The sequence below is a fragment of the Cajanus cajan genome, chromosome 4, assembly GCF_000230855.2.
Source record: "Cajanus cajan strain Asha chromosome 4, NIPB_CcT2T_4, whole genome shotgun sequence".
Lineage (NCBI taxonomy): Eukaryota > Viridiplantae > Streptophyta > Magnoliopsida > Fabales > Fabaceae > Cajanus > Cajanus cajan.
Genome location: NC_138520.1, coordinates 51,896,939 through 51,924,559, shown reverse-complemented (window position 1 = coordinate 51,924,559; position 27,621 = coordinate 51,896,939). Strand labels below are relative to the sequence as shown.

The window sequence follows — 27,621 nt, the reverse complement described above, 5'->3', positions numbered from 1 at the left end:
GATCTTGATATAATCTTTGGGAAAATATAGAATTTGGGAGTCCCATGGTGAGGATTCCAATATGGAACTTTTCCAAAGATTATATAATAAACCACTTCAGATGTTAGGTGGATTCTAAAGTACTCCTCTAAACATCCTATTTACTACCGGTATGAGGGCAAGGCCGAGTCATACCGATGGATGAAGTGGCCAAGATCACCAAGGTTACATGACGATGTAATCCAACTGTATATTTTCCATGAGAGGTTAGGTGTGTGACATGGGCAGGTGACATGTTCACTAATTCAACACTTGGTTTAGATGTGTTGAGGCCAACATTTGGTTTGGATGTGTTGGCTACTTCATGGGATTATACAACGGTGTGACGTTCGTTTGGATATGGAATATGTATGCATATGGTATGGATTGTATACATTAATTATGGATTATTCATTATTATAGATTATGTATGCATTGGTATGGATATGTATACATTGGATTTTGGATTTGGTTTATATTGTCATGGAGATAGTCATGTAATAATATTATCATTTCCTTGGTATGGATAAATGTTGTTGATGAATATCAGTTTTGATGATATTTCAGTATGTTATACTATAGTTGGTTTTATACGTGCTAACCCTTATATTTCCATGATGCGGCTTTGAGAAGTGGCTAGACTTAGAGCTTGACCAGCACCTAGGGTGTCTTATTTTGATGTTGTAATTATATTATCTTTTTGGAGGAATGTATAACCTTACTGATGATGACTATTTTATAAAATTGTTTTATATGATGAAAACAATTTATACATTATTGTATATTTTCACTCTAGTGTAGCTGGCCTATGCTCCCTTTTCTTTATTATATATCATTTTATTTTAGTTGTCATATTAGTTGTTGATGTGACGGCCTAGGGCGGGTTGTTACAGTTGTCGCCACCGGCCCGAAACGGGCTTTCGGCATTCGCGAAGGATGGTTGGACTCTTTTATTTGTTTAAAAATATGGATTGCTAGAATGACTTATTCTCAAACTGAGACCTTGTCAAACGAGCAATTTTATTAAAAGGCTCACCAATCCATGTTAATCCCAAGCGGGACCCTCCATGGATTAGCGGTTTTCATAAAAAGGAAGGGTTCATGGAGTCGCCACCAATGTTTTACTCAAAACATTGGAAAAAGAAGTTTAAGGCAATCGATTCAAAAATCGACTTCGGCCATGACAACCAGAGTCGGGTAAGGGAGTCGGTTACGCGTGGGGAAGGTGTTAGCACCCCACAGCGCCCCTTTCGGGTTCCCTATGACAGATTATTTCTAAAAATAATAGTGCGAAATTACTAAATTACCCCTATTTATTCTAAACAATTATAACTTAACTATCTACATGATGACAGTTAAATATACACACAGAAAGCAGTAAAAGGAAGGACTTAAGAAGAAACCTTTGAAGCGTGCTTTTATATTCAAGTAAAACTGGGAAGCTTTTTGGCGTTCCCTCGCTCTACAAGCCCGCTCGCTCCCTTCTAGAAAATTTTAACTATGGAAATCCGGAGGATTTCCCTTCGACTCAGTTCGAGACTCAAGCAAAAAGCTCAGAACTCGAGAACTTTGTCGGATCAACTCTCCGAGTGATTTCTAGGCAGAGCACTGCTCAAAAAAACCCAGAATACTCAAGAAGAGGGTTAAAACTCAGTGTAAAAGTGTAGAATGACGTCCAAATGACGTCTTATTTATAGGGAACAGGCGCAATACGGGCCCTGGAGTCAATACGGCCCGTATTGAAGTTTTGAACTACAATACGGCCGTATTGAATTCAGTACGGCCGTATTGAAGTTCAAAGAACCTCAATACGGCCGTTTTGAGTTCAGTGCAGCCGTATTGAAGTTCAGAAACTTCAATACGGCCGTATTGAGTTCAGTGCGGCCGTATTGTAGTTCAAAATGTTCAATACGGCCGTACTGAACTTTTGGGAGGCCGTATTGGGCTTCATTCCCTCCACTTCCTTATTTTGAGCTATTATAAGACCTCTAGACCTACAGAGAATCCTCCTAAGGCCTTCCATGAGTCCTTCTGGCTGACTTTCCTTCAGTCTTCAAGAGTCTTCAAGCTTTATTTCCGACCCGGACAATTTTAGGGGTCTACAACAGTATCTGTGATTGATTTCAAGTTGAAAGAGTTGAGGAGCAAGTCCATTGGATTAGTAAAGGTTCTTTGGGATGCAACTACTGGTGATGCTACTTGGGAAGTTGAGCAGCAGTATAGAGAGCAGTATCCTTCTTTATTCCCAAGTAAGTCTATTTTTGGGGACAAAAATTCCTATTTGTTGGGAGGTATTGTAATGTAGTTAGTAGACTGGAATGGGGCATTCCCAGATTGGAACGAGCCGTTCCAAACTACTAAAACAAGGGTGATTTAGTAGCCTAGAACGGGTCGTTCCCAAACTGGAACGGGCCAGTCCAAACTACTAAATAGGCCTATAAATCCTAGACTGGAACGGGTCGTTCCAAACATGGTTTTTGTGAGTTAAATTCAACTCTAGAACGGAACATTCTAGTTTCAGAACGGGTCGTTCTAGACGTGCTAGAATGGGCCGTTTTGGTTTCAGAACGGGCCATTCTGCATGTGAATTTTACACATGATGAAAGAGCCTAGAACAGGTCGTTCTGGATTCAAAATGGGACGTTCTGGCCACTCCTGACCTCTATAAATAGACATTGAGGAGGGAGAGAAGTTTAGAGAGAAGGACTCTGGTCAGCTAGGAAGCTTACTTATGGAGAATTGAAGTTCAGGAGTCGAGCTTTGGAGGAAACTTTTTTGTTTTCTCATTTCTTGGCTATTTTGAGCCAATTTTCAGGTAAGGAAAGCTAGATTGTATGTTGTTTTGGTTATATGTGAGTTTAGGAACTCATATGTAGTAAGAATGTTAAGAATCATTGATTGATTTGAGGAATTTCTCATTTTTCGGGGTTTTGGGAAAAATGGGTTTTTTGATGATTTTGATGCATGGTTGATTTCATGTTATTTGAGGTTATTTTTGAATTATATAGAGTTGTATAATTACATTGAGATATATGATGAGTAGAAAGTGAAATGAAGAGATGCATGTTGAGTATAGTGTTGTAAACTAAATGAGTAGTTGTGCCAAATAGAAAATGCGTTGAATATGTGATATGTTGTTAAAGTTGCTATATGTTATGTGTGGACTATTTATATGTTGTGAAATATGATGAGACGATCTAATTGTGAGTTGTGAGAAGCATGATGTGAAGTGTGTAGATGTGTTGAGTTATATAGAAGTTATTAGTAGACTGTGTTGCTAAGTTGTTAGATGAGAGTTGTATGTTGCTATAAAGTTGTATGTTGTGACGTGTGTTGAAAAGATTATTTATGACGATTGAGTTGTAAATTCTGAGTTGTGCTAATAAGCTATTGAGTTGACTGTGTTGTTTAAAGTTGAAATGAGATAATAATTGAGATGATCAGATGAAACTTGTGTTGATTAAGCTGTGATGACGAGTTGTTAATCACTAGGTCTAGGGGATATGTTTTTGAAGTTACTCATCCCATTGTGTGGATTGAGAGTGTTGTGGTGCTCTAAGATCCCAAATTGTTTAAAAACCCTCCTTGGGAAGTTGTCCCTTGGAGTGGACATTGTGTTGTTCTCCTCTAGTACTTAGTTGATCCCATGTGTGGGCAAGGTCGAGGCACACGTGTATGAAGCGACCACGGTATAGGGTCACGTCGAGCTATATATACCGATTACAAGCAGCCAATATGAGTAAAGTACGATGTTGGGAACTTAGTTCCTAACCGAGTATCGGAAGGTTGTAGTATTTGGAGGATAGTCGGTAGGCTAACCCCATAGGTGGCTTAGTTAAGCAAGCTAATGTAGTGGTAGGCCTAAACCTAGTTGTTCTATCTTGATAGAGTACTATACTTCTTTGTTTAAGTGGCAAAGTCTGAGAAACCGTTATCATGTTGTGGATTGGTATCCAAATTTGTTGTTTACTAGCAAGCCCAAAAAGGTTCTATGTTGTCGGTTCGGTAAGACCTAGCAACTTAGACTGCTCACCCATGTTGTAGGAGATCTCCGAGTTGAAATGTGTGACAACGCATAAGTTGTTGATGTGTTGATTTTTTGTTGATTTAGTTGCATATCAGTTGTGATGTTGTGAAGCTGTGATTAAGTTGGGTGTTGTTATGTGTTGAATGATGAACTATTAAAATGTTGTTTCTATTGTTGAAGTTGTAAGTTGTTTATATCTATATGTTGATTATTTTCACTAGCTTACCCTTGCATGTTTCCATGTAATTTGGAATGTGATGATCATACTATGTATGGGAGCAGAGCAAGGATAGGCTGGAGAGTAGCAGTAGTGTCACAGGTGGTGACTGGAGCTGATCTTTTGTGTAGGCTACCTTGGTGTAGCATTTTGTTAGTATTAGATACTTGACTTGTTGAGCCTCAGGTTGGATATATGTATGTATATATATATATATATATATTCTTTTATCACTACCTCAAAAACATCAATAGATGGCGCTTATTTTAATGATAGACAGCGCTTAAAAAGCGCTCTCTATTTGAACGATGTCTATTAATAGATAGTGCTATCTATGTATATGCAAATAGAAAGCACTTCCTTTTAAGTGCGCTAACTATGTATATGCAAATAGAAAGCACTTCCTTTTAAGTGCGCTAACTATGTATATGCAAATAGAAAGCACTTCCTTTTAAGTGCGCTATCTATGTCTAAGTACCTACATGACGCTTTTAAAAAGAAGTGTTATCTATCTTTGAATGTATAGATAGCACTTTATGTTAAAGCGTTGTCTTTGGTTTATATTATAGAAAGTGCATGTTGCATGTAGCAAAAGCGCTTTCTATATTCTAGCCAATAGAAAGCGCTTCCTTATATAAACGCTATCTATATGTTTAATTTTTTTTTTAATAATTTTTTTACATCATTGACACTTGTTGATTTTGCTATGCATGCAAAAATAAATCCCAAGACAGAACTATAACAATCAATCAACAATGTAGCCAAATTTGATTCAAAAATATAATGTATAATGTAATACATTAAAATTAAAAGATTAGTTTATATAAACCTAACATGTATTACATTTAGTTTGTTGCAATAATAGTTACATATATCTAAACACAATCAATGCTTGTCCATTACCATGCAACTCCTAGTCTTAGACTCAAATAAAGAAAAGGAAATGTATATAGACCTAACATATTTCATTTAGTTATTTGACATTAACTCGACAGTAACATATAATATATGTATGTATATTCTACTCCTGTGTGGTATTGTTCTGTAGTGTGATGGCCAAGCGGGTCGTTACACTAATTATATTAAGAATTTGACAAGTAAACTAATAAACATTTTAATATATTTAAAAATGTTTGTATTGAAAAACAATAAACAGATTTCAAGGCATTTTATAAACATTTTATTATAATTAAAAAAGTTTGTTTTGAAGGTCTATTCAATGCATGGGCCTCCATAAACGGACACATTATAATACGATTGAATTTAGGCTAATGATATATATATATATATATATATAGAGAGAGAGAGAGAGAGAAAGAAAGAAAGAGAGAGAGAGAGAGAGAGAGAGAGGAGCATATCAAGTGAGAGGAAATTTATTATGAGAGATGAGAGGGTTAAAATATAACCCTTAGATTAATTTCCTCTCACTTGATATGTTCTCTCTCTCTCTCTCTCTCTCTCTCTCTCTCTCTCTCTCTCTATATATATATATATATATATATATATATATTTTAATAAATAAATCTCTTTTACTTTTTTTATAAAAAAAATTCTAAATATTCATAGTTTTTTATTATTTAATTTTTTTAATGTTACACCTTTAATTTTTAATTTATTACTTTTTTTTAGCACACACCTCCTTCCTTTTCTCTTTCAGTTTTCACATGCACCTTTTATCTTCCTCCAATTCCTCACCTATTTTAATGGATAGTTTTAGTTCTCTCAATTTTCGCATTATCATCTAATTTCCTTACCTCTTTCACTTTTTCATAAGCATCCAAATCATTGAACTGGTACGTGACAACATTGTAGGTACGTGCAACTTCTTCGACAGTTTCTATCGAACTAGACATACATTTTTTCTTCCAACACTTCCTTTCCTTTCATCCCTCAAACAACCTTAACATTAAGTTTAGTATTATTGTGACACCCTTACTACCCTAACACATAAATTATAATAATAAAATTAACGAATAAAATTTTTTTTTTCTTTTCAACAATGGTAAAAGGGTTCACATAAAAATCTTCACAAAATGTTCTTCAATATCCACAATGATTAAAAATAAAACTTGGAAAGTAAAGCTTAAGAGTTTACAAATTGTTTTCAAAAGACAAGATTCAACTCCATATACAAATACATTTCGTATTCTAAAAATTCTCTACCCCGGTGTCATATTATCAGAGCATACGCACAATTCAACTATTGGCATTCTAGACACCATTCATAGCCGGATCTTCCTCACCTAAAACATCCACAATTTATACGGTGAGAAAAGAAAATATCTATATGCAAAGTACACACAAACACACCACAATATAATTTCATCATAACTCATTACTTAATAAAATATTTACAAGCACATATATATATATATAATATCATAATTTATCAATCATTCCTCATCTTCACATCTCAATTCACAAATACATCAATCCATTACAATCCACATAAATCTTACAATTAACAATATCATTTCCACATTCATAATTCACGTCAATCTTACAATTAACACTATATCAAGACCTCGCCACATCTGACACAAGTGATACGGGTTATCAGTACAAGAATTCACACTCGCATCTTATTCACATTCCACATATCTCATTTCACATCCATATCTCAATCCATCACAATCCACACTAATCATACAATTAACACTATGTCAAGGCCACGCCACAAATGACACAAGTGATACGAGTTAATTGCCTCACTCATCCCACACCATGCCAGGGTCACGCCCTCCCTGTAGCATCACTTACCCAGGGGACGTGCCATCCCTAGTCATTGATGTGAGGAACCACAATCACATCACAATCCACACAATCTCTTGCAATTAACCCTATGTCAGGGCTGCCATAATCGACATAAGTGGTGTGTGTTAACTATCTTACTCATCCCACACCATGCTAGGGTCACGCCCTCCCTATAGCACCACCTACCCAGGGGCCGTGCCATCCCTAGTCATTAGTGTGAGGAAACACATCGTAATCACATTCATATCCACACAACATCTCATCTCATATCACAATTCCACATTACATACACAATTCCATATCACATACTCAACAGATAAGTCCAACAAAATAAGGGTTTACACACCCCTCAAGCAATTCACATCTAGATCATCAATTCTTATCAATCAATACAATAATAACATTCATAAATTAATATAATAATCAATGGAATTATCAATTTAATATAATTTTAACACAAACAGTGAAACCCCCAATTGTTCCGAAACCTAACTCACAGGCACTTTTCTACAGTTTCGTTCTCCCTCTCAGATCATCATTCTTACAAATTAAATATGTATTTCTAATCCTCAACACATACAAAATCTACTAGGATCATCAATTTCTCAAACAGAAATATTCCAATTTTCCCAAAACCTAGCTTACAGACACTTTTCTATAATTTCGTTCTCTCTGCCAGAGCATCATTTTTACAAATAAATCATATATTCATAATCCTAAATTCATATAGAATCACATAAAACCAAGAATTCTCCAAATAGAAATAATTATAAAATTAGGGTTCTTCCTCTACCCAACTCTACATATAAATAATTCCATTTTCCCCCGTACCTGGACAGATAGCAGTTGAACTAAAACAGGAATGTCTTGGTCTCCTCCTCTAAATGTCCCTTGGTCTTCAGAAAGAAGAAGAGGGAAAGAAGAGAGAACAAAAGATAATAGGAAGAGAGAATGAGAGATGTGTGAAAATGACAAGTGAGGGGCGCTATTTATAGGATTTCAGGCTCACCTACCGGAACGGCCCGTTCCAAAAGTGGAACGGCCGTTCTGGACCCTTCGAAACTACGCAAAATTCTCAACTGCAACGGCCTGTTCCAAAACCAGAACGGCCCGTTCTCAATCCCAGTTGAACGACCCGTTCTCCCACCAGAACGGCCCGTTCTGCTTCTCCAATTTTAGGCATTTTTCTTATTCCGGAACGGCCTGTTTCACTTTTGAAATGGCCCGTTCTGGGCAATCAATTGGGCCTCTGGCCCAGCGATTTTGGGCTGTTACAATTATGAAAAAGACATTTTCACTATTCCAGAGTACTGTGCGAGATAGCAAAATTAGTGTTCCGAAAATAACTTCTTAGGAATGTATTTTTTACATAATTTTGAAAAATACTTTCCGGAACAATAAATTTTGTGTTTCGAAAAGTACTTTTTGGAACATTAATTTTAATGTTTCGGAAAGTACTTTCCGGAAGAGTGTTATTTTACATAATTCTGGAAAGAATTTTCTAGAATAGTAAATTTAGTGTTCTAGAAAGTACTTTTCTAGAAGTATGTTAAAAACTCAATTTTGAAACTTTCTTTCGATAAAATTATTATTCCAAAAAGTACTTTATGAAACACTAAAATTATTTGATGTCGTGTATTAGACATGTAAATGAGAAAAGTGCTCGAAGAAAATATGTTCATTTAGTTTGGTACTTTCAATAATGTCGAGAAAATCACGTACGCCTACGATGATATTATTGAAAATTAGTTCTACATTCTAGATGCGTGTGAAAACTTAAAGCGAGAAAAGAGAAGATAATAGTAAAAAAACTAAAGAGGAGGGAAGAAAAGAATAACGTAAAATTAAAAGAATTAAAATTATTTACCAAAATAAGTGGGGATAAAAAAAAAGGTAAGAGAGTACATATGAAAAAAAGGAAAGGAGGTGTGTGAAATAAAAGTGTTAAATTAAACGTTGGGGTGTAAAATTAAAAAATTAAAAATAATTAAAAAAAAATTAAAAATATTTTAAAATTTTAATTATTTTAAATAAAAAAAAGGAGGTGTAGTTATAAAAGGAAATGTATATATGATGAGTCTTGAATTTATGATAGGCCTCCATCATACTTCATGGCCCCTAAAATTTTCATAGTATAATACCAATGGCCCAATTTTAGTTATCAAAAAAAACAAATACTTTATCAATGGCCCAGTTTTATTAGTGCCAGTTGAGTCCAACCGAACAACTACTGACTTTTTTTCCTTTCAAGTCTAGGTGGTGGTGGTAGATGCTTGATCATACAGAAACGTATAATCTATCTCATTTATACTACTTACAATTCAAACTAAAATTCTTGCTACAACGCAACCAACAACTTTTTTTGTTGTTAATAAATTAAGGCTTCACTTAAACAAGCTTTTCTTTATTGCAAGAAGTAGTATGCTCCTTCCTTTGGCCACCGAGAGTACGAGATATTCATAAACATCTGCTAAATGCTTGGTTGAACAACATACATGTTTGAAATGATGAAACAAATGAAAACCAAGCTAGCAAAGCAAGTTCACCTTAATTGATAAAGTAATGGTTCAAACAAGAAGCTTCTTCACCCTTTGATACCATCAACTTCTCTTGGCAGAAGAACCTCTACATCAAAAATGCAAAACATTATAACCATTATCCATGAAATAATCCCTCAAAATGAAACCAACATGTTAATATTCATATACCACACAATTGCGCACGTCCCTTATCAAACAAATTGCTTAATTGACATAGTGCCATATCTCTTCACCTTATTTTGCTACTTGCATCACCTTTGCATCTTCTCCACTAAACAACGAAACCCTTTTCATCTTACATTTCCAGAACGATACTATTCCCTCGTATGAAACTAGATCTCTACCTGTCTGAAGGGCACACTAAGTCTTCTAGTAGTCCAAAGGCCGAACGAAGGCTCCGATCCAATACGCTGGTGAAGGGATTGGTACCTGCAAAAGGCACTCCAACGCTCAAGTCAGGACAAGCACGAATATCTAGGATAATTAATGAACAGTGACGTTACCTTTTGTCCTGAGCTATTTATACTGACATTTATGGGCCCTGGACCCCATAGGTCCTGCAACATATTTACCGTATTAGGTAATACACCTTAATCGACTAATTAACCCCTAATCTTTGATTAAGAGTACCAAATGATGGTAGGCCGATCCTGGTGGCCGATTGGCATTCGGCTTCCTGGTTCTGTCATTCGGCGGCCGATGGGGTGGTGGCCGAACCCCCCTACCTGTACAAGATCAAAACGAAAAGATACATAAAAGTTATAGATTGAGGGTAAAATAGATATTTTCCTCACTTATTGTTAATTATAAAAGTTATATTCTCATGGTTATAAGAGACATTTCCCTAAAAATTCATATTTTTAATTTAATATTTTTTATAATCATCAAAACTTAACCAGTAAAAAATATGAACATTGAATAAAATATTAATATATCTAACGACAAATAAACATTACCCATGAAACACATTATTTCCCTACATTTAAAAGTACTTCACGAGTGAACCACATATTTAGTGGGCTCATCGTAGATCCTGCCAAAAGAAAGCGGCTATTATCATTTTTTTTACAACTTTCACTTTTTGTCCTTTCGAGTTTTTTATATGTTTTGTTCTAAGTTGTATATTGGTAATAAATAAATGTTTCTTTTTACATAATAATATTTTATATTTATCGAAATTGAACTCGATATGAAAAAGATTTATAACGATTTGATTACTTTATTCAAAACAAAAATTTACTGTCACCACAAAAAAATGTGTGACGGTTATTTTGACAGTTTCTAACAGTTAAAAATCGTCACAAATCGTATTATCAGCGTCAATAATAACCGTCAGCTTCGCTAAAAACGATTTGTAGAGTATATTTTGCAAACGCTGGTCTTGGACGTTAGAAAATTCAATTACTTTGTGGTGATATTAGACCGCCACAAAATACATTTTAATGTTACTTGTTTTACCGTTTCTGACGGTTTAAAATCGTCTCAAAATTCATCTAAATTTTTCATGGTTTAATATTTCTGACAATTTTAAGCCGCTACAAAATTGCATTTTTTTTTTTTATTTTTCTCACATTTTCTGACAGTTTTAAACTGTCAACTAATGCACTTCATTCCGCATTTTTATTACTTTAAAAAACAGATTAAAAATTATTTTAAAAGCATGTTCATATTATAAATTGAGAAATAATAATTTATATATTTTAGGTATTTATCAAAGTATTGTTTAAAATTATTACTAATTATATTAATCATTTAAAATTAATAATAATTATATTATATTGTTATTTAATTCAAGTATCTCTTAAATAACAATTTTACTAATTTTGATATAAAATCAAAAAGATGAATTTATTTTAATGTCTACTAAAGATGAATTTTGATAATGAATCATGTTTCCATGGTTGACTTCGTCCTAAATGCTCAAAGTAACAGTTGAAACTCAAAAGAATTGACTCATTTGTCATGGCAGGAATAAAATCAAGAACGACAAGTCAAACCTGGAAAAGATGAATTATGAAGGTCAAACGGTCAAACCTAATATTTGCAATCAGCTTAAGGCTTTTTGAACATATTCTTAATTTTTATTTATCTTTAGTTTGACAATTGCAATTTCAGTAGGTTTTAACTGAATTTAGTAAAAAGTTGTAATGCAAACAATAAATTATGCTACTTTTAAAACCTTAAGCACTCACATAATAAAATGCATTAAGAATAATATACTGGAGAGGGCAGTTCATATAAAATCCAGTTCTGACAACACTTGTGTGAAGAGAATCAAGAAATGGTCAGAAATATATTCAAGTGTGACACAAGTCACACTGCCAATCACAACAGACTCACAAAAGTATTAACCTAGATGTGGAGGCAGCAAATAAATAGATGTGTTATAAGATTTGACATATGTTAAATAGTAAAATAAGTATTAATAGTTAAATCAATCATAACATGATATATTAACACACATTATTATTTTAAAAAAAAGATTTAATCTCAAAGACTAATCTATATAACAAAATATTAATAAAAAAATTAAAATCAAGTTAAGAGGAAATAAAAATTGGATTCTTAAAATGTTGAACAACTAGAAACTTATTTAAACCTTTTTAATATAAGTTAAGAAATTATATGACAATTCTGTATTTGAAGTTTGTTACAACCATAATACCCAGATTTTAATGTACCAAACAAAAAACAAGGTATAATTTTAAATTAATTGGAGTCATGAAGATTAGATGATACCTGATTCCATGTCCAGGTCCACAATAAATTTTCTTCATTTTGATATTAGAGGTAGCATTGACAATTGATATGCAATGACTCCAGAGCCTTGGAAAATAGCTTTATCCAATTTAGAAAAATCAAGCCAAACCCGTGGTAGTTTTGGATCCCAGTTTTTAGGCTCATCTGGTACAACAAATGTTCCATCGATCTGGAAATGCAGATATCATGTCAATAATCACAAGACAAGTATTAAATCTAAGTTTTTTCTTTACATATGATGATTGATAATAAAAAGTTATTTTATCATTAGATTAAACTTATTTAGTTGTAAAATATGTAGTTTTCAATTAAAAATATTATTTTTGTCTTAACTTCTATTTAATATCCATAAAGAGAATAATGTGAGCCACAAGCATTTAGCATTTTTTTTAATAACGTGAAGGATAAATGAGAACGTGAAATTTGGGCCTAAGGTTAATGGTTTCAGACTATTGGTCTTGAAATGAATTTTTTAAGGTAGATGATAAACACACCTCCACTCTCGTATAAATACACTCCCTTTTTTAAAAAAAAACATATAAAATGTCTAAATTACCCTTTTAAAAAAAATGAAATTCCTAAATTTACACCTCCCTTCCCCGCACCCCCTTTCCCCGCACCCCACACTCCACACCCCTCTTCTTCTCAAAGCTTTTTTCCGCTCAATATCATTAAGCAATATACTTTTACAGTCATTCTGAATAGAAAAAAAAGATTAGCCCCACCATAACCAGCATAAGAAAGGTTTTTTTACAGTCATTAGCATTCCGGAAAGTACTTTTACAGTCGTTAGCATTCCGGAAAGTACTTTCCGGAATAGTAAAATTATTGTTCATATAATTCCGGAAAGAACTTTCCGTAATAGTAACTTTAGTATTATGGAAAGTACTTTCCGGAATTATGTAACAAAACATTTCCGGAAAATACTTTCCGGAATAAGAATTTAATATTATGGAAAGTATTTTCCGGAACATTTTTATATAATTCCGGAAAGAACTTTCCGTAACAGTAAGAAGAAGAAGAAGATGAGTGCCAGAAAGAGAAAGAAGAGGGGTGTGCGAGGTGCGGGAAAAAAAAAAAAAAGAAGAAGAGGTGTGCCAGAAAGAGAAAGAAGAGGGGTGCGCAATGTCAGCAGGTGGTCTTGTAAGAGAAAGACTCTTACTTGTTCTATGGAAAGACACACTAGTACAAAAATGACTTTTAAAATCGGAGTTTTAAAATCAGTCATAAGGTAGCCATTTTAATAGTGACGCGGTGGCCTGAACTGCAACAGAACGACCCCAGAACGGCCTGTTCTTCAAGCAGAACGGCCCGTACTGCTTTCAGTACGGCCCGTATTGCCAGCAGAACGGCCCGTACTGACAGCAAAACAGCCTGTACTGCTTGCAGAACGGGCCGTTCTGCAAGCAGTACGGGGCGTTCTGTAATCAGAACGGGCCGTTCTACTTGCAGAACGGCACCACCCGTTCTGGTGCCGTTCTGTGTGGGGAAGGGAGGTGTAAATTTAAGAATTTCATTTTTTTAAAGGGTAATTTAGACATTTTATTTTATTTTTTTAAAAAAGTGTGTATTTATACGAGAGTGGAGGTGTGTTTATCATCACCCATTTTTTAATGATCTATCAAATGATTTCTTGATTCTTTTTTAGATCTTGGTGGCCTTAGGCTTCTATAACAGAACATCAAAGCAAATATGAAAATATTGGCCCCATCTTATTCAAATAAAGTTAAAATTTGAAAGTCCTAAAAATAATCAAATGTACGGACCGTATCTAACTATGAAACACTCCAGTATTTTCATCGTATATATTTGATTATAATAATGAAACTTATTTACGAATAATTATATAGTAGTAGTTTCTGGCTAAATCCAGTACATCATTGACGTCATTCCATATAGTTTTCAAGAACAACCACGTGAAACCACAACATATTGTATTGTATAACATTTTTCTTGAATTAGACATTGTCCAAGTGAAAATGATGAATTGACTTCCATACATCATAATTTTGGGATCTAGTTGAATTACTAGTTCATTGCAAACCAATTTTATGGAAAAGACTACGCAAAAATTCAAATAATGTGATTACGAGAAATAAAGCTCGATTGATAACAGAAGACTATAATCAAAGGAATGACATTATTTACAAGGAGACTTTCTTACTGGTATCTAGTCAGGATGCTTTGCAAGTTTATGACTTTGGTGACTCATTTTGATTTAAACTTGTACTACATGAATGTTAATACATTTTTTCTAAATGGAAATTTAGCTGAGTATACTTATATGACTCAACCTGATGGCTTTGTTGAAATTGAGAAAGAACATTATGTTTGCAAGTTGAAGAAACCCATCTATAGATTAAATTAGGTCTCTTGAAAAATGGTACTTGAAATTTATCAAGTAGTCACTTCTTTTAGCTTCAATAAAAATACCTCGGATCTACTTGAAGAATAGTGAGGGCAATTATATGATTTTTGTCTTATAAGTTGATATTTCTCGTGCTAGCAATTGCATTAAACTTTGGACTGAGATTAATATGTTAAATAGTTACTTTGATTTAAAGAACTTTGTTGATTCTTCAATTTTTAAGCATCCAATTTTTATTTTATTTTTGGTAAGTCACGTGGAATCAATCTTTGTGTTTGTTCTTCCCCTTTATTGTTTGAGTCAACCCATGTAACAGTGGCTCAAAACAGATCAATTATTACTTTACTTACCAAAAAGTGAATTAAGTTGGATTGACTCAATTCATGACCAACTCATAGTTAGCCAATTAATGATGGCCCAACTCAAGCAAGCCATAGCCCACCTTCCCATCTCTTACAAAAAAAAAAAAAACAAGTTCTACCCTTGAATTTAGGAAATGAATCGAACTTATTTAACTTAATTGAACCCATTTCCACCCTACCTTTCGATCATGTAGCCCCACCAATTTCTAAATGGTTAATACCCCAACACTAGAATGGTTTTTATTTCCCTATCATACGTTGACCAAGAAAAATAAGTGGGTTTGGCGTGACCTTTTCTGTTTGCTCAAGTCAACATAAACTGTACCCGAAGAAAAATGACAGTAAATTGACCACCGAATTTAAGCAGGGTAAGAAGCAAGACCAACCTACAACAACTTTAGAAGGATAAAGCTCTACAGAAAAAAAAGAATCAGAAGGGTAAAGAGAATAACCATGGCGGCTAACTTATTCTGATTGCATCCGTAACCCCAGGAAAAAAAAAAAAAACAAAAGAAATCATTCGGGGCGTTGAACCATGGGCTAAAACATAGTTTGATCCACGTAGGCCAGTAACATACGAAAGGATTGACCATGTGCAAAATGCAGTCAGTCAAAGCAATGATTTTACCTAAACGACATTTCTGTATTTACAAGAAAATGGGGAATTTTTGCTCCCCTGAAGCATAGGAAATGATACTTCTTTTGAGTGGTGATATATAGTTTGTCCCATGGAATGCTGCAGCTCGCAGAAGATTAAATGGTCCAAAATCAATAGAATACGCCTTTTGGAAGCCATCAAGGATCGCCATCATCATAATATTTGCTGATTTCCTCTCTGCTTCATACTTCTTTAACAAATTTACCTGCAAAGCAGCGTAAACAAAGAAAAAAGACAATAACCATATCACATTTATATGTATGTACAGTTTTCTAGTCCAAAAGTTCACCACATTCATCTGGTGATATATATATACACACACATAATATATGATCAGTTAATAACAGTCAAATTTGAATTTACATCTTCAAAAACTTCTTTAAAAATATTAGATTCTATCGATATAATCGTTGAATTGTGTACAACTATCTTATATACCAAATTTTAGATAACTTGGACATTCATAGATATATAAATCAATAGTAGAGATTTACTAATTTTTTAAATAACATACACATTAAAATAAAGTGGTTTGAAAGTCTCAATTTAGCTTTTGTGTGAAAAAATTTTAACTTTACAAAGTTAATAAAAGTGTATATTTGCAAAGTTTGATACCATATCCCATATACACACACATGAGATAACTAGGAAACCTTTTGAATTCCAAACAAGCAAATGATAACACCACCCAGGAACACACACCAATGCACATATGACACAACATACCTCTCCAATATCAGTGCCTAAAGTAATCCCCTCTGCAATAATTCTCGAAAGAGAAAATGCATCTCCAAAACCCAAATTAACTCCTTGACCAGCAAGAGGATGGACAGTGTGGGCTGCATCTCCAATAAGAACCACACGTTTTGATGCATAGGAATTGGCATGCCTTAAAGACAAAGGAAACACCATCCTTTCAGATGCCAACCTCGTTACTTTTGGAGGAATTTCAAAGAAATCATTAGTAGATATTGTTGCATCCGTTTTAAACCAAGAGAACATGTCTCGAGTTCCTGATAAGGTTGATGTAGGATGAGGCCCATATCCATAATCTAAAGCATAATTCACATCCTTTAAAAATTCTTCCTCAGTAATTGATTTGCGGTTGGTAGACTCTGCTGGGCTCATGGTCCAAACAATATTGCTAAACTTATCTCCCATGGGTAAAAGAGCAATTGGACCTGTCGGTAGAAAACGTTGCCATGCACATACATTTTCAGAAGTATGCTCTACTGTGCAGATTATTGCATTCTGAGAGTAATTCCATCCAGTTGTTTTGATTCCCGCTAATTCCCTAACATGTGATTTTCCTCCATCAGCGCCAACCTTCAAAACAAGCATCCTTGTAAAATAGACATTAAATTATGACAATCAGAGGGTAGCTAATTAGCCTCCAAAATGTAGTTAAGCAAAATTTTGTTACTGTTTATAGCAATGCGACATATCACGCTTAAATTACCACCAACTTTGCATATATGCTACTGCCATCACTAAGTTGCAGCTTTGCACCATGACCTTGAGCAGATGGTGGCTCTTTGGATGTTGTATTCTCCACCATAGACATAGAGCTTGAATTCAAAGTCAATGAACTTAACCTTGAAGGATAGATTGTTGTCTTGAAATCAGAATCCTGTCAAGTTCGTAGTTCTCAATGTATGTATATGCCCCAGAATGTCAAATTTTACTTGTATATAATGAGATAAGCAAAGTTCTAAATTGGAAGAAAAATGGAAGCAGCCAAAACATAGCTAGATTCAGTGACTTAGATCTTGTTTGGATACAACCTTAAAAATGATTTTAAGAGTTCCTCTTCTAAAAAATACTCTTTATTTCCAATAGAAAAACTCTCAAAAACACTTTCAACTTTTATCCAAACAGATTCTTAATGGTCCTCAGAACATCGAAACATTTATCTGAAGTAGCAGAACTGCATAAAATATTTAGAACAACCAAGAATATGAAAGTATTTCATCTCATTGATATTTAACACTAGTATTAGCAAGCTTACTATCAGAGCACATTTTATTATATTGAAAGACCCGTAAAGGCAGAATATGAGAACTTGGGCTGATGAAGTCCCTATCAGTTATAAATGAATTGAGCCTACTTCAACCCAGAACTAGATCAAGAGGATTGTCCAAGTCTTACAATGAGTATTTTTGGTAATATTCCCAGCCAAGGCATCTTAATGAAAAAATGTCATTTTGTACAAAAGAATAATATCAGGAGAGAAGAGAACTAAAGAACAGGAGCATGATTGAGGAATCCTAACAGTATCAATTATGAATGATGTAAAGAAACTCAAATTTGGATTATTATCCAAGCAGCTAAATGCTTATCATAAATTTCTAGCCAAGTAATTACATACATGAGTATCACAGACAGAAAATGCAAATCCATACCTTTACACATGACAATAATGCATTATGGAGCACTTTATTCTCTGCCACACACCTGAGTGATCAAGTTTTCCAATTAGAAATGTGATAGGTGATAGCTGCTTTGCAAAGAGGTGATGACATGTCCACACTTACCCTAAGAAGTCTTTATTTACATCCCTTGCACTGTATCTAGCATATCCCAAACCAGTATAATCCCAGACCTACAAAGAGATGCAGAACAATTCATGAGATGAATAATGGAATGAAAGGTGATGTCAATAAAAATACATCCTTAAGGAACAGGGAGAATGTACTGCATCAAGGCAAGAAGCAAAACATAAATGGTTAGATGAAGTTAGGTGCTTAAATAGGAAAGTGAATAAAATATTACATTCAATGACCATCAACAGCCAAAACCTTATCCCACAATTTGGAGTTGGTTACTTCCATCAGTTGCATACTTGAATTTAAAGAATAAAACTGATTGGATGAAATTGTGTGTCTGTAATACTCTACACATAGTCTGTCTATATATTAGCACTGGAGTTAATTACAAAGATTCAATCTCATACACAATCCTAAATTGGTTCCAAGATGATTTTACAATATATACTTGAAATTTAAATCCTACCATAAATACCAAACATATTCTAACATTACCCCTTGTTGCAATCTTTGCAGACAATTTTCTCCCAAACAAAATGGCAATCAATCTCAATGTTTTTAGTCCTTCCATGAAAGATAGGATTTGAAAATATGTGCAGTGAAGCCTGATTGTTACATGAGTTCATTGACTATGACTCACAAATGTTCAAATCTGTGAGCAATTATTTAAATCAAATGCTCATAAAAAAATTATAATAATGACCAAAAGAGTTCACAAGTTGTAGTTCCCATCAGTCAATATTCAGCCTTTGCACTTAATCTAGCATCCCCAGTTTGCTTCTTGCTTTTCCACAAAATCACATTTCTCCCCAAAAGAACCTAGTATTACGAAGTAGAGTGCCTATCCAAGAGAGGTTACACAATCAGCATTTGTACAACCAGAAATCTCCACATGCCCATTATCTTCATATAGTAAGCCTCTCTCTCCTAAGTGCTCATTTGAGTATTGCAGATTTGCAGTAGTCTAATATCAGCATCCTAGTGAGATTTACAGAGTTGTGGAACTGGCTTACCCAGCTCACAGCAAGCGAGATATATGCTTGTTATAGCGAGGTAATTTAACTTTCCAGCAAACCTTCTATAACAAATATTTTCTAAGCAACCATTCATTGCTCTAATCAAATATCATCTAAAGAACCCAGATCAAAATTTATTGTACCATAATTTGAGATCTTGATAATATTTTCAAACATCTAAAAATTTAGCATGTGTTATGGAAGATTGTTCCTTTTTCCATGTTAATCTAGGAATCTTATGGCACAAAAACAAATAAATATAAAAAGAATTGTGTTATTAAATATTTTTATTTCATATTACTAATATTCTTAATTGATAAATGTTAGGCATGGAAAAAGGAAAAGACGGCTAACAGTAGACTTAAAATATTATTGATGAATGAAACACTTTATAATACCTTAATCTAGTAGACTAAAATATACTTAGGTCAAGCCAGGCAACGATAAGGCTAAGAATAAGTAATAACCCTCATATCTTATCACATTCCCCTTTTAGCTTGAGTTTACTTAAGTATACTTGAGTAGCAAGTAGCATAAAGTATTTCATATTCAATCCACATAGCTCTCACCACCAGATCTGTTGATGGAACATGGAGTGTTAGTGGGAGCAACTTTTTCATTGTATAGCATTTTTATGATGAATGGAAAAAAGACTGAAAGTCCAGTGAAGGAAAGGGTTTGTGCTGGATGGGTTATTTAAAGAGAAAAAAGAACAGATTTGGAAATGGGGACAATGCAAAAAGTCAGCTACTGGAACAGTTCAGGGCAAATGAGATCAATGTGAATGATTTTGGATTGTGTCACCCTGGACCCACTTTTTTTGTGAGAAGAAATCCATGAAAATCTGGTAATGTGGAGCAAGATGTTGCAAGAATTGACTGGACAGTTAATAGTTGGATAGGTTTAGATATTGAGAGTAGAGCTTTGACAGCCTTGCCACTAACCACCAGGGAAAGGGAAAAGACAACAAACGAAGTCCAACTAACCATAAGACTATTGACCCTAATATCATCCCATTTGCAATAATCTTAAATCTTAAATCTTACAACAGAAAGAGAAGAGTTCTCTCTAATACTCTATTACACTATGCATTAGCATCTTTGGTGCATTTGACACCAATGGTAGAAAATGAATCAAATAATTAAATTTTAAAATGCACTATTCCATTTCTTTTATTTTGGACGTAATTACGCATCTAGCATGTCATCCATGGATTAAGTAGGGTAAGTAAATTGCAAGACTTCATCATCATTTTTCAAAATACAAGTAAAGGATTTTATTTCTTGATTGCAAAGAAACAAATAATAGGAGAGGTAACTTCCTCAAGGGTTTACCCTTCACAAAGGATTTCTCCTTTCACAAAGAGCTAATGCTCAATTTACAAATGAACAAATATGAATGAATTTCCCCCCTTCAGTCCTCCTATTTATTTATGTCACTAACTAACTATAAGTATAACAAACTAAAATCCTAACTAACTCACCCTTCCAAAGTCCTAACATATGGTCTCGTAATATGGTAGAAAAATAAGCATATAAGTGATCCTAATTTAATGCAGTAGACAAACACATAAAAGAAAGCATGTATGTATACAACATTCAGGTCAATTTCCTCAATAAGCTCCTAAAAACTCTGCACTTTGAGAACTCATTTCCATTATTGAGCTACACATGAAAAGAAAATTAATAACTATAGTGAACAGGATAGAGAAGTAAAAGTTACCTGCATTATATTAAAATAAGCATGTCTATTTTGCTCAACATATTTCCAAGCACCAGCATCTGAAAATAGAAAAGGTATTCAGAGTCACGATATAAAAATAGGTTTTACAAGAAAGGAAAACATTTTTTTGAATATGTTCAGTTTATACAATTCTTCGGTGGATTTATATTTGGCTAGTGGAATGGCCTCATATTTGACAATATCCTTATTCCAATAAAAGGATAATGATTGTTGTTTATCATTAAAGTTCTGTTTATTGCTGCTTTAGAGGAGTTGCCGTTGCCATTTCTGGCATATAGAAGGACTGAGCAGCCATGTTATATTCTTGATTTTTAATTTATATTCTTGCAGTACCTTGTTTATTCTGTTTTGGATAATATCTCATTCTTAACACAGTTGTATTTCCCTCCTTTTCTTTCCAATAAAAGTTTTCCCTTTTCTTTTATGAAGACCCAAAAAGAGAGAATTTGGCATTGAAGCCACAATGATATTGATTAATGACTAACAAACCTTAAAAGACTTGATACCTTGGAGAAAAGATATAGAAGCAGGAGTTACTGTACTGACTCTTGGATCAGGGGGATCTTCCTTCCTGTTGTGCAAGCTACCACCTAGAGCTGGATTGCTATCAATAATTGCAACACTCAACTGCTTTGTCATTGACATGCTTGCTGGAAGAAAAAAATAATTATTCAGATTTGAGGTTATAACATATTACTCTCCAGCATTATCGTCAAAATTAAGGTAATTAATTATTTTCATTGTATGCTTGTTTTAATGCATGCTTGGTTAAAAGCTTATTTTAAGGAAATAATCACTTTTCTTGACAGCTTCTATAAAGAGCTTTTGAGAAAAGAAAAAAAAATTATTTTCCAGAAAAAGTGTTACAAACATCACATCATCCTTTTACTATATTCACCTCTCTCTCTCCATCTCTCTCTTTCTCAGTTTGTAATACTTCCCTTCATCACCATTATCATTCTTATCTGGCATCATTACAAATTACAGAATATAAAGTAGTGACATAAATAACTGAACAAGGATACATTGAAGTGTTAGAACAAAAACACAATTTGTCAAAAATATAAGCAAATTATAAATGCAACTTCCAAATTTTGATAGGCAACCTTGTGAATGACAAGTGAACAAGGTTAAACTATACTCTTTCAAAATGATCACAAATAAATCGATTATCAAATAAATACAATCTCTAATATCCTATTTGATAAAAACTGAAGTTATCAAATACCTAAATTTTTAGGCTAATTAAAATGCCTTGAAATACAATCCTCAAGCCTAACCACTCATTTTATTAATTTCACCAGGAACCTTTCTAGAATAAATGCAATCATGAATTAAAAGTGGAGATAGCAACCGAAAATACTTGAACAAATTCTTATAATGAATGGTTACAGCTGACTGCTTGGTATGATTTTATGGATAAAGTATAGTCACAGCCATCCTATGATATGGTTTGGAACACAGCCAAACTGACAAGTAAGAAGACTATAACAAATGACTAAGGAAAGATCCAAGAATTCAAATTAAACCATGTATTAACTAATAATATTACATGTTAAGAACCAAGAGATTCTAACATTAAAGGTCTATTCTAGGCGGTGGTAGTTAGAATAATGGAGGGCTCACTTTAACTTGAACTATGTGAAACTTATAAATACCCTTGTAGTCTTGTACATAGAATTAGGGAGGATTCGTTTTTATAATTGATAATAAACTGGTTTTACAGTGGGTCTTTCTTCCCTTGGCAGAGCAGAATAATAGATTTTCTCTCTAATTCTCTTCCTTCTCTCATCTCTCTTCTATTTCAATTCTGAATCTTGACTGTTAGGATCTATCAGTATAACAGATTCTCAAATATTTTATGGATCTGGATCATAAATCATTTGATTAGTGACTAACTGCCTACAAATTTAGATATTTAAATAGAAAAAGAAAAAGTGAACCTTTATTCGGTTTATTGACGTGGGATAAGTGGTTAAATGGGTGCAAATCAATAAAAGATTAAACTCTATTGAAGACATGATTAGCTGTTTGTGAAAGCTTATCTACCATTCTACTAACTGCAAATTTCCCCATGCATTATAGAAGACACATGATCCAATGTATTGAAGTCAAGAAAAAATGACTCAGACACACCCATAAAAGATTAAACTCTATTGAAGACATGATTAGCTGTTTGTGAAAGCTTATCTACCATTCTACTAACTGCAAATTTCCCCATGCATTATAGAAGACACATGATCCAATGTATTGAAGTCAAGAAAAAATGACTCAGACACACCCATGACCTATCTCCATGTAGATTATTACCTACCCAAGAAACAAGCTAGGGCCATGCCAACCATGCCTCCTCCAACAATAGCAATATCATGTTGTGGAATAATTTTGCTAATAATCTGCTTCTTCTCATGCTCCTGCAGATTTTCAAGAACATTAATTATGCAACATTCATTTGTTATTCCATTGGGAAATCAATGTATTTCAATATAAAATAACATAATAAGAAGAAGAAAATGCTCAAAGTTGCAAGGAGTATGGGAGAAATGATGAAAATAACTGAGTAATCACAATCATCCCTTTAATCAACGTAACATGAATAAAATACTAAAAGAAAAAATACAAGTAAAAACCAGAAATAAAAAAATATGATGCTCCAAGCATACATTCCACCTCAAATCAGTAAAAGAAAAGGAGTGTATAATCATGTCATAGTTTTCCCTTGGCTGTGGCTCGTAGAGCTTGTTGTTTAAGGAAGTGAGAGCAAGTTTCAAACTCAATAATGATTTCAGTTTGTGTTAAATTAGAGTTTGATCACAGAAGTGAGGGCTAGTTTCCCAAGTTAAAAATGATTGGGGCCTGAGTTAATGCATAAAGCAACCCACTTGGAGGAGTAACAGCAAGTTGTCCAACTTTGGTGTTTCATTATTTGGAATTCTCAAAATAAATTCTACCGTGAGCAAATTTCTGAGGAGCAAATACTTTTAGCAATTATGTTGGAGAGAATTGATTCTAGGTGCAGGATCCACAAAATATATCTAATTATCTATATTTATACCCCTATAGTGAAACTAATTTGTTTGTGTTTGGGTAAGTGTTTATCATTCCCAAATTCATATAAACTTTTTTAGTGCCAATTATCTCAACACCAACTCTTTCCACATCAATTTTTATTTTAAAAGGTTTAAATATCCTTTTGGTCCATAGAGTTTCATAAATTTTTCCTTTTAGCCCCTATAGTTAAAAACATTTTATTTTAGTCCCCATACATACCATTTTGTTTCCTTTTAGTCCCTATATTTTCATAAATTTTACCATTTAGTTCTTATAACAATGGACAACAAGGACTAAAAGGAAACAAAAATTATACATAATTACATATAGAGACCAAAATGGAATGTTTTTAACTATAGGGCCTAAATGGTAAAGTTCATGAAATTATAGGGACTAAAAGGTTATTTAAACTTTTTAAAATCAATGCTACCAACAACTAATTAAACATGCCTGGAGTTGGTTGGTGTCGTTGCTATGAGTTTTGGTTTGGTGATCTTGCTTTTCTGTCAATGGAGCTGTGATTTGAATACTTCAAGCACTAATAGAGGATCTTTGTTTGGGTTACTGGCTAGTTCAGTGTTTGAAGACCATCTTGAGAGCTGAGGTGACCAATCATGAGAATAGTCAAAGACATGTGAAGCTATGTCAACTGTCAACTGTCAAGTGCTTGAAACGTCAGCATCAAAAGGTCTTCTGAGTCAGGCAGAGTACTAGTTTCCTAAGATGGTTTGTTGAGATGGGTAGAGTTGTTTTATAGCTTGGAGTTCTTTCCTTTCTGATTGTAAATTTGCTAGTTGAACAAAGAGCTTGCAGCATGGGTGGGAGAAATATTAAGAAATGTTATATACTGTCTTTCTACTTGTAAATTTTCTTGGGGTGTTATGTCTTTATGTGGTTAATTATCAATCTCGGATAATAGCACACTGTGAGCAACTCTGGAAACACTGCGTGATAGTGGGATGACCAATTTTAAAATATTAAATACAAACTAAATAACTTATACAACACAGATAACTCAAAAAACAAAACTAAAGAAATTCATGATAAATAAAAAAGTCACAGTTTACACACACAGTCACCATAAATGTAGGAGCAACAAGAACATAGTAATGGTCAATTTATAAGCTGATTATCACCATAGAAAGACTTAAGTAAGTCTAACCTGCAATTCGTGATTGTTTCCTATAAGAATTAAAGGAAATAGGTTTACATCTTTCATTTAAATTAAAATGTACAAATCCTAATCTGCCAAAGAAGAAACTTGAAGAGCTGTATCAACAGAACAGGGTTACAACCTTCAAGTATATCCACGTCAAATGGTCGATTATAAAACACAACAATCACACCCGTTTGATAAAATTACATTCCTAAAATTTGAAGTTTCCAAAAAACCTATTGCAAGAATAACTACCCCCAACTTGCTCAAACATTGACTAAACGAATCCATTTCGAACTTTCAATCCATAGGGAGGAGTAATTCTGAGGAAAAACCGAGGGATGCAAAAACGTAACACCCCCACAAAATAAACAAACAAATAAAAAATAATAGAAATAGAATTATTGCTATGAAACATTGTTTGCTTACATTGGAAACCTCTCCAACAGTGGAACCAGCAACTTTCACGGCCTCATCACTGAAATACTTCCTCGGAATTTTGAGGGCACCGACATTTAAAACAGTCTTTTTTATCACTCTGTTATATCAATTACACAGTCAGAGCCAAGAACAGTTTTCAAAATGGGAAACACAATAGAAAGATAGAGAACCACATTCTTATCTTGAAGCTATGGGATTGAAAATCGTTCGAAAGTGGAAAAGCGTATATATAAATATACCTGTTCATTGTGTGCAGAGGGAAAGTGAAGAAGGTGCTGATAGCTTAGAAATGCTTCGAGAACGAAGGGTTTGGTGTATAGGGCATTCGATTCGAAACCATAGAAGGGGCTGTGAATCTGTGATATGCTGTGTTTGAATACACGTACGCGACTACGTGGACACACTGCAAATCGCGCAAAAAGTAGGCATGTGTTGCTGGAAATGAAGAATCAATACTCAATAATCATTTTCTTTTTCTTTACAAATAAACATTTTTTTTTAAAATATAGATTTGGTTAAATACCTCTTTTGATCCCTTACAATATTTTTTTGTTTCAATTTAGTCCTATTTTAATTTTTGGTCTCAATTTGGTCCCCAATAACTTAAATTAGTGCAATTTGGGACTTCCGTCTAAATGATTTAGACGGAGTTAACTGTTGGTCACGTGGCATCTACGTGGATGCGCAAGTGGACGCCAAAATTTTTGAAAAAAAACCGGAAATCAGAACGGCCTGTTCTGAAACCATATTAGAACGGGTCGTTCTGCTTTTAGAACGGGCCGTTCTGAATTCAGAACGACCCATTCTAGAACGTCATGCTTTTTATTATATTTATTTTATTATATCTATATTAATAAATATATAATAAATAAAAAATATAATAAATTAATATTCATTTATGAATAAAACTAAAAAAAAATCAAATAAGATAAGACCTTCCAAAATATTTCTTTTATTTGAATTTATCCAGTTCAAAATCTTGACTAAAATGCCGCAATGTATTTCAAAAATTAAAAATAAAATTCAGGGTTTAGAGGTACCTCCTCAAGAACAAGTTGTTATTGTTGGGGTACATCGTCAATGACTTTAAGAAAAAACACTGTTTTGTTTTATCCTTGACTGTATAGTGTCAATTTGGTAGTAAGTGGTTCACTCTAGTTTGACTAACAATGAAATAAAACTTGTTATCATTGTCCTTAGTGATACATTGCATCATCCTTAATAATATACTGTATAGCCCAAATGTTTAGCGATTGAAGTTATTAATCCTCATTAACAATATTACTAAATCTAGTGTTTGAAATGCTTTGTATTTTCCCTAAAAAAAATGCTTTGTATTTTAGTTTTTTTCCATGAAATTCTGGACCAGAACGGCCCGTTCTGGTTACACTGTTGATGTGTTAAATTTGGACCTGGAACGGCCCGTTCCAGGTGCAAATTTTACACACCAATAATGTAACCAGAACGGGCCGTTCTGGTTCCAGGTGTATTCAAGTATTTTTTGATCCACCTACGTGGCATCTACGTGGCATCCACCTGGCATCCACGTGGCCACCAGTTAACTCCGTTTAAATCATTTAGACAGAAGTCCCAAATTGGAACGATTTAAATTATTGAGGACCAAATTGAGACCAAAAATTAAAGTGAGACTAAATTAAAACAAAAAATATTGTAAGGGACCAAAAGAGATATTTAACCTATAGTTTTTCTATGTTGGCAACTTATTTAATAGGCTTATGAGAAAATGGGTAATGTGTTGATAGTATAAAATAGTTTTGTAATTTTATTAAATTATAAATTATTATTTATGATAGGTTAATTATAAGTAAAAAAGTCATACTAATAATGATATTTATTGGTTGATGGTATAAAATTATTTTATTTTATAAGTAAAAAAGTTATTTTATCATTAGATTATAAATTTATTTGGTTGTAAAATATGTAGTTTTTCAATAAATAAAAAT

General features: G+C 33.6%; 1 protein-coding gene across 1 annotated transcript; it reads right to left on the bottom strand.

Moving 5' to 3' along the window:
• Positions 1-15,485: 15,485 nt before the first annotated feature.
• Positions 15,486-26,095, bottom strand: LOC109811030 (FAD/NAD(P)-binding oxidoreductase family protein). The gene is made up of 10 exons (XM_020374662.3): positions 25,897-26,095; positions 25,646-25,754; positions 23,324-23,423; positions 21,516-21,659; positions 20,989-21,047; positions 18,239-18,306; positions 18,107-18,158; positions 17,164-17,334; positions 16,431-17,030; positions 15,486-15,909 (listed from the first exon to the last, which is right to left on the bottom strand). The coding sequence occupies exons 1-10, from the start codon at positions 25,902-25,904 to the stop codon at positions 15,694-15,696; spliced, it is 1,527 nt and encodes a 508-aa protein (XP_020230251.1). The 5' UTR covers positions 25,905-26,095; the 3' UTR covers positions 15,486-15,693.
• Between the last annotated feature and the right edge of the window lie 1,526 nt (positions 26,096-27,621).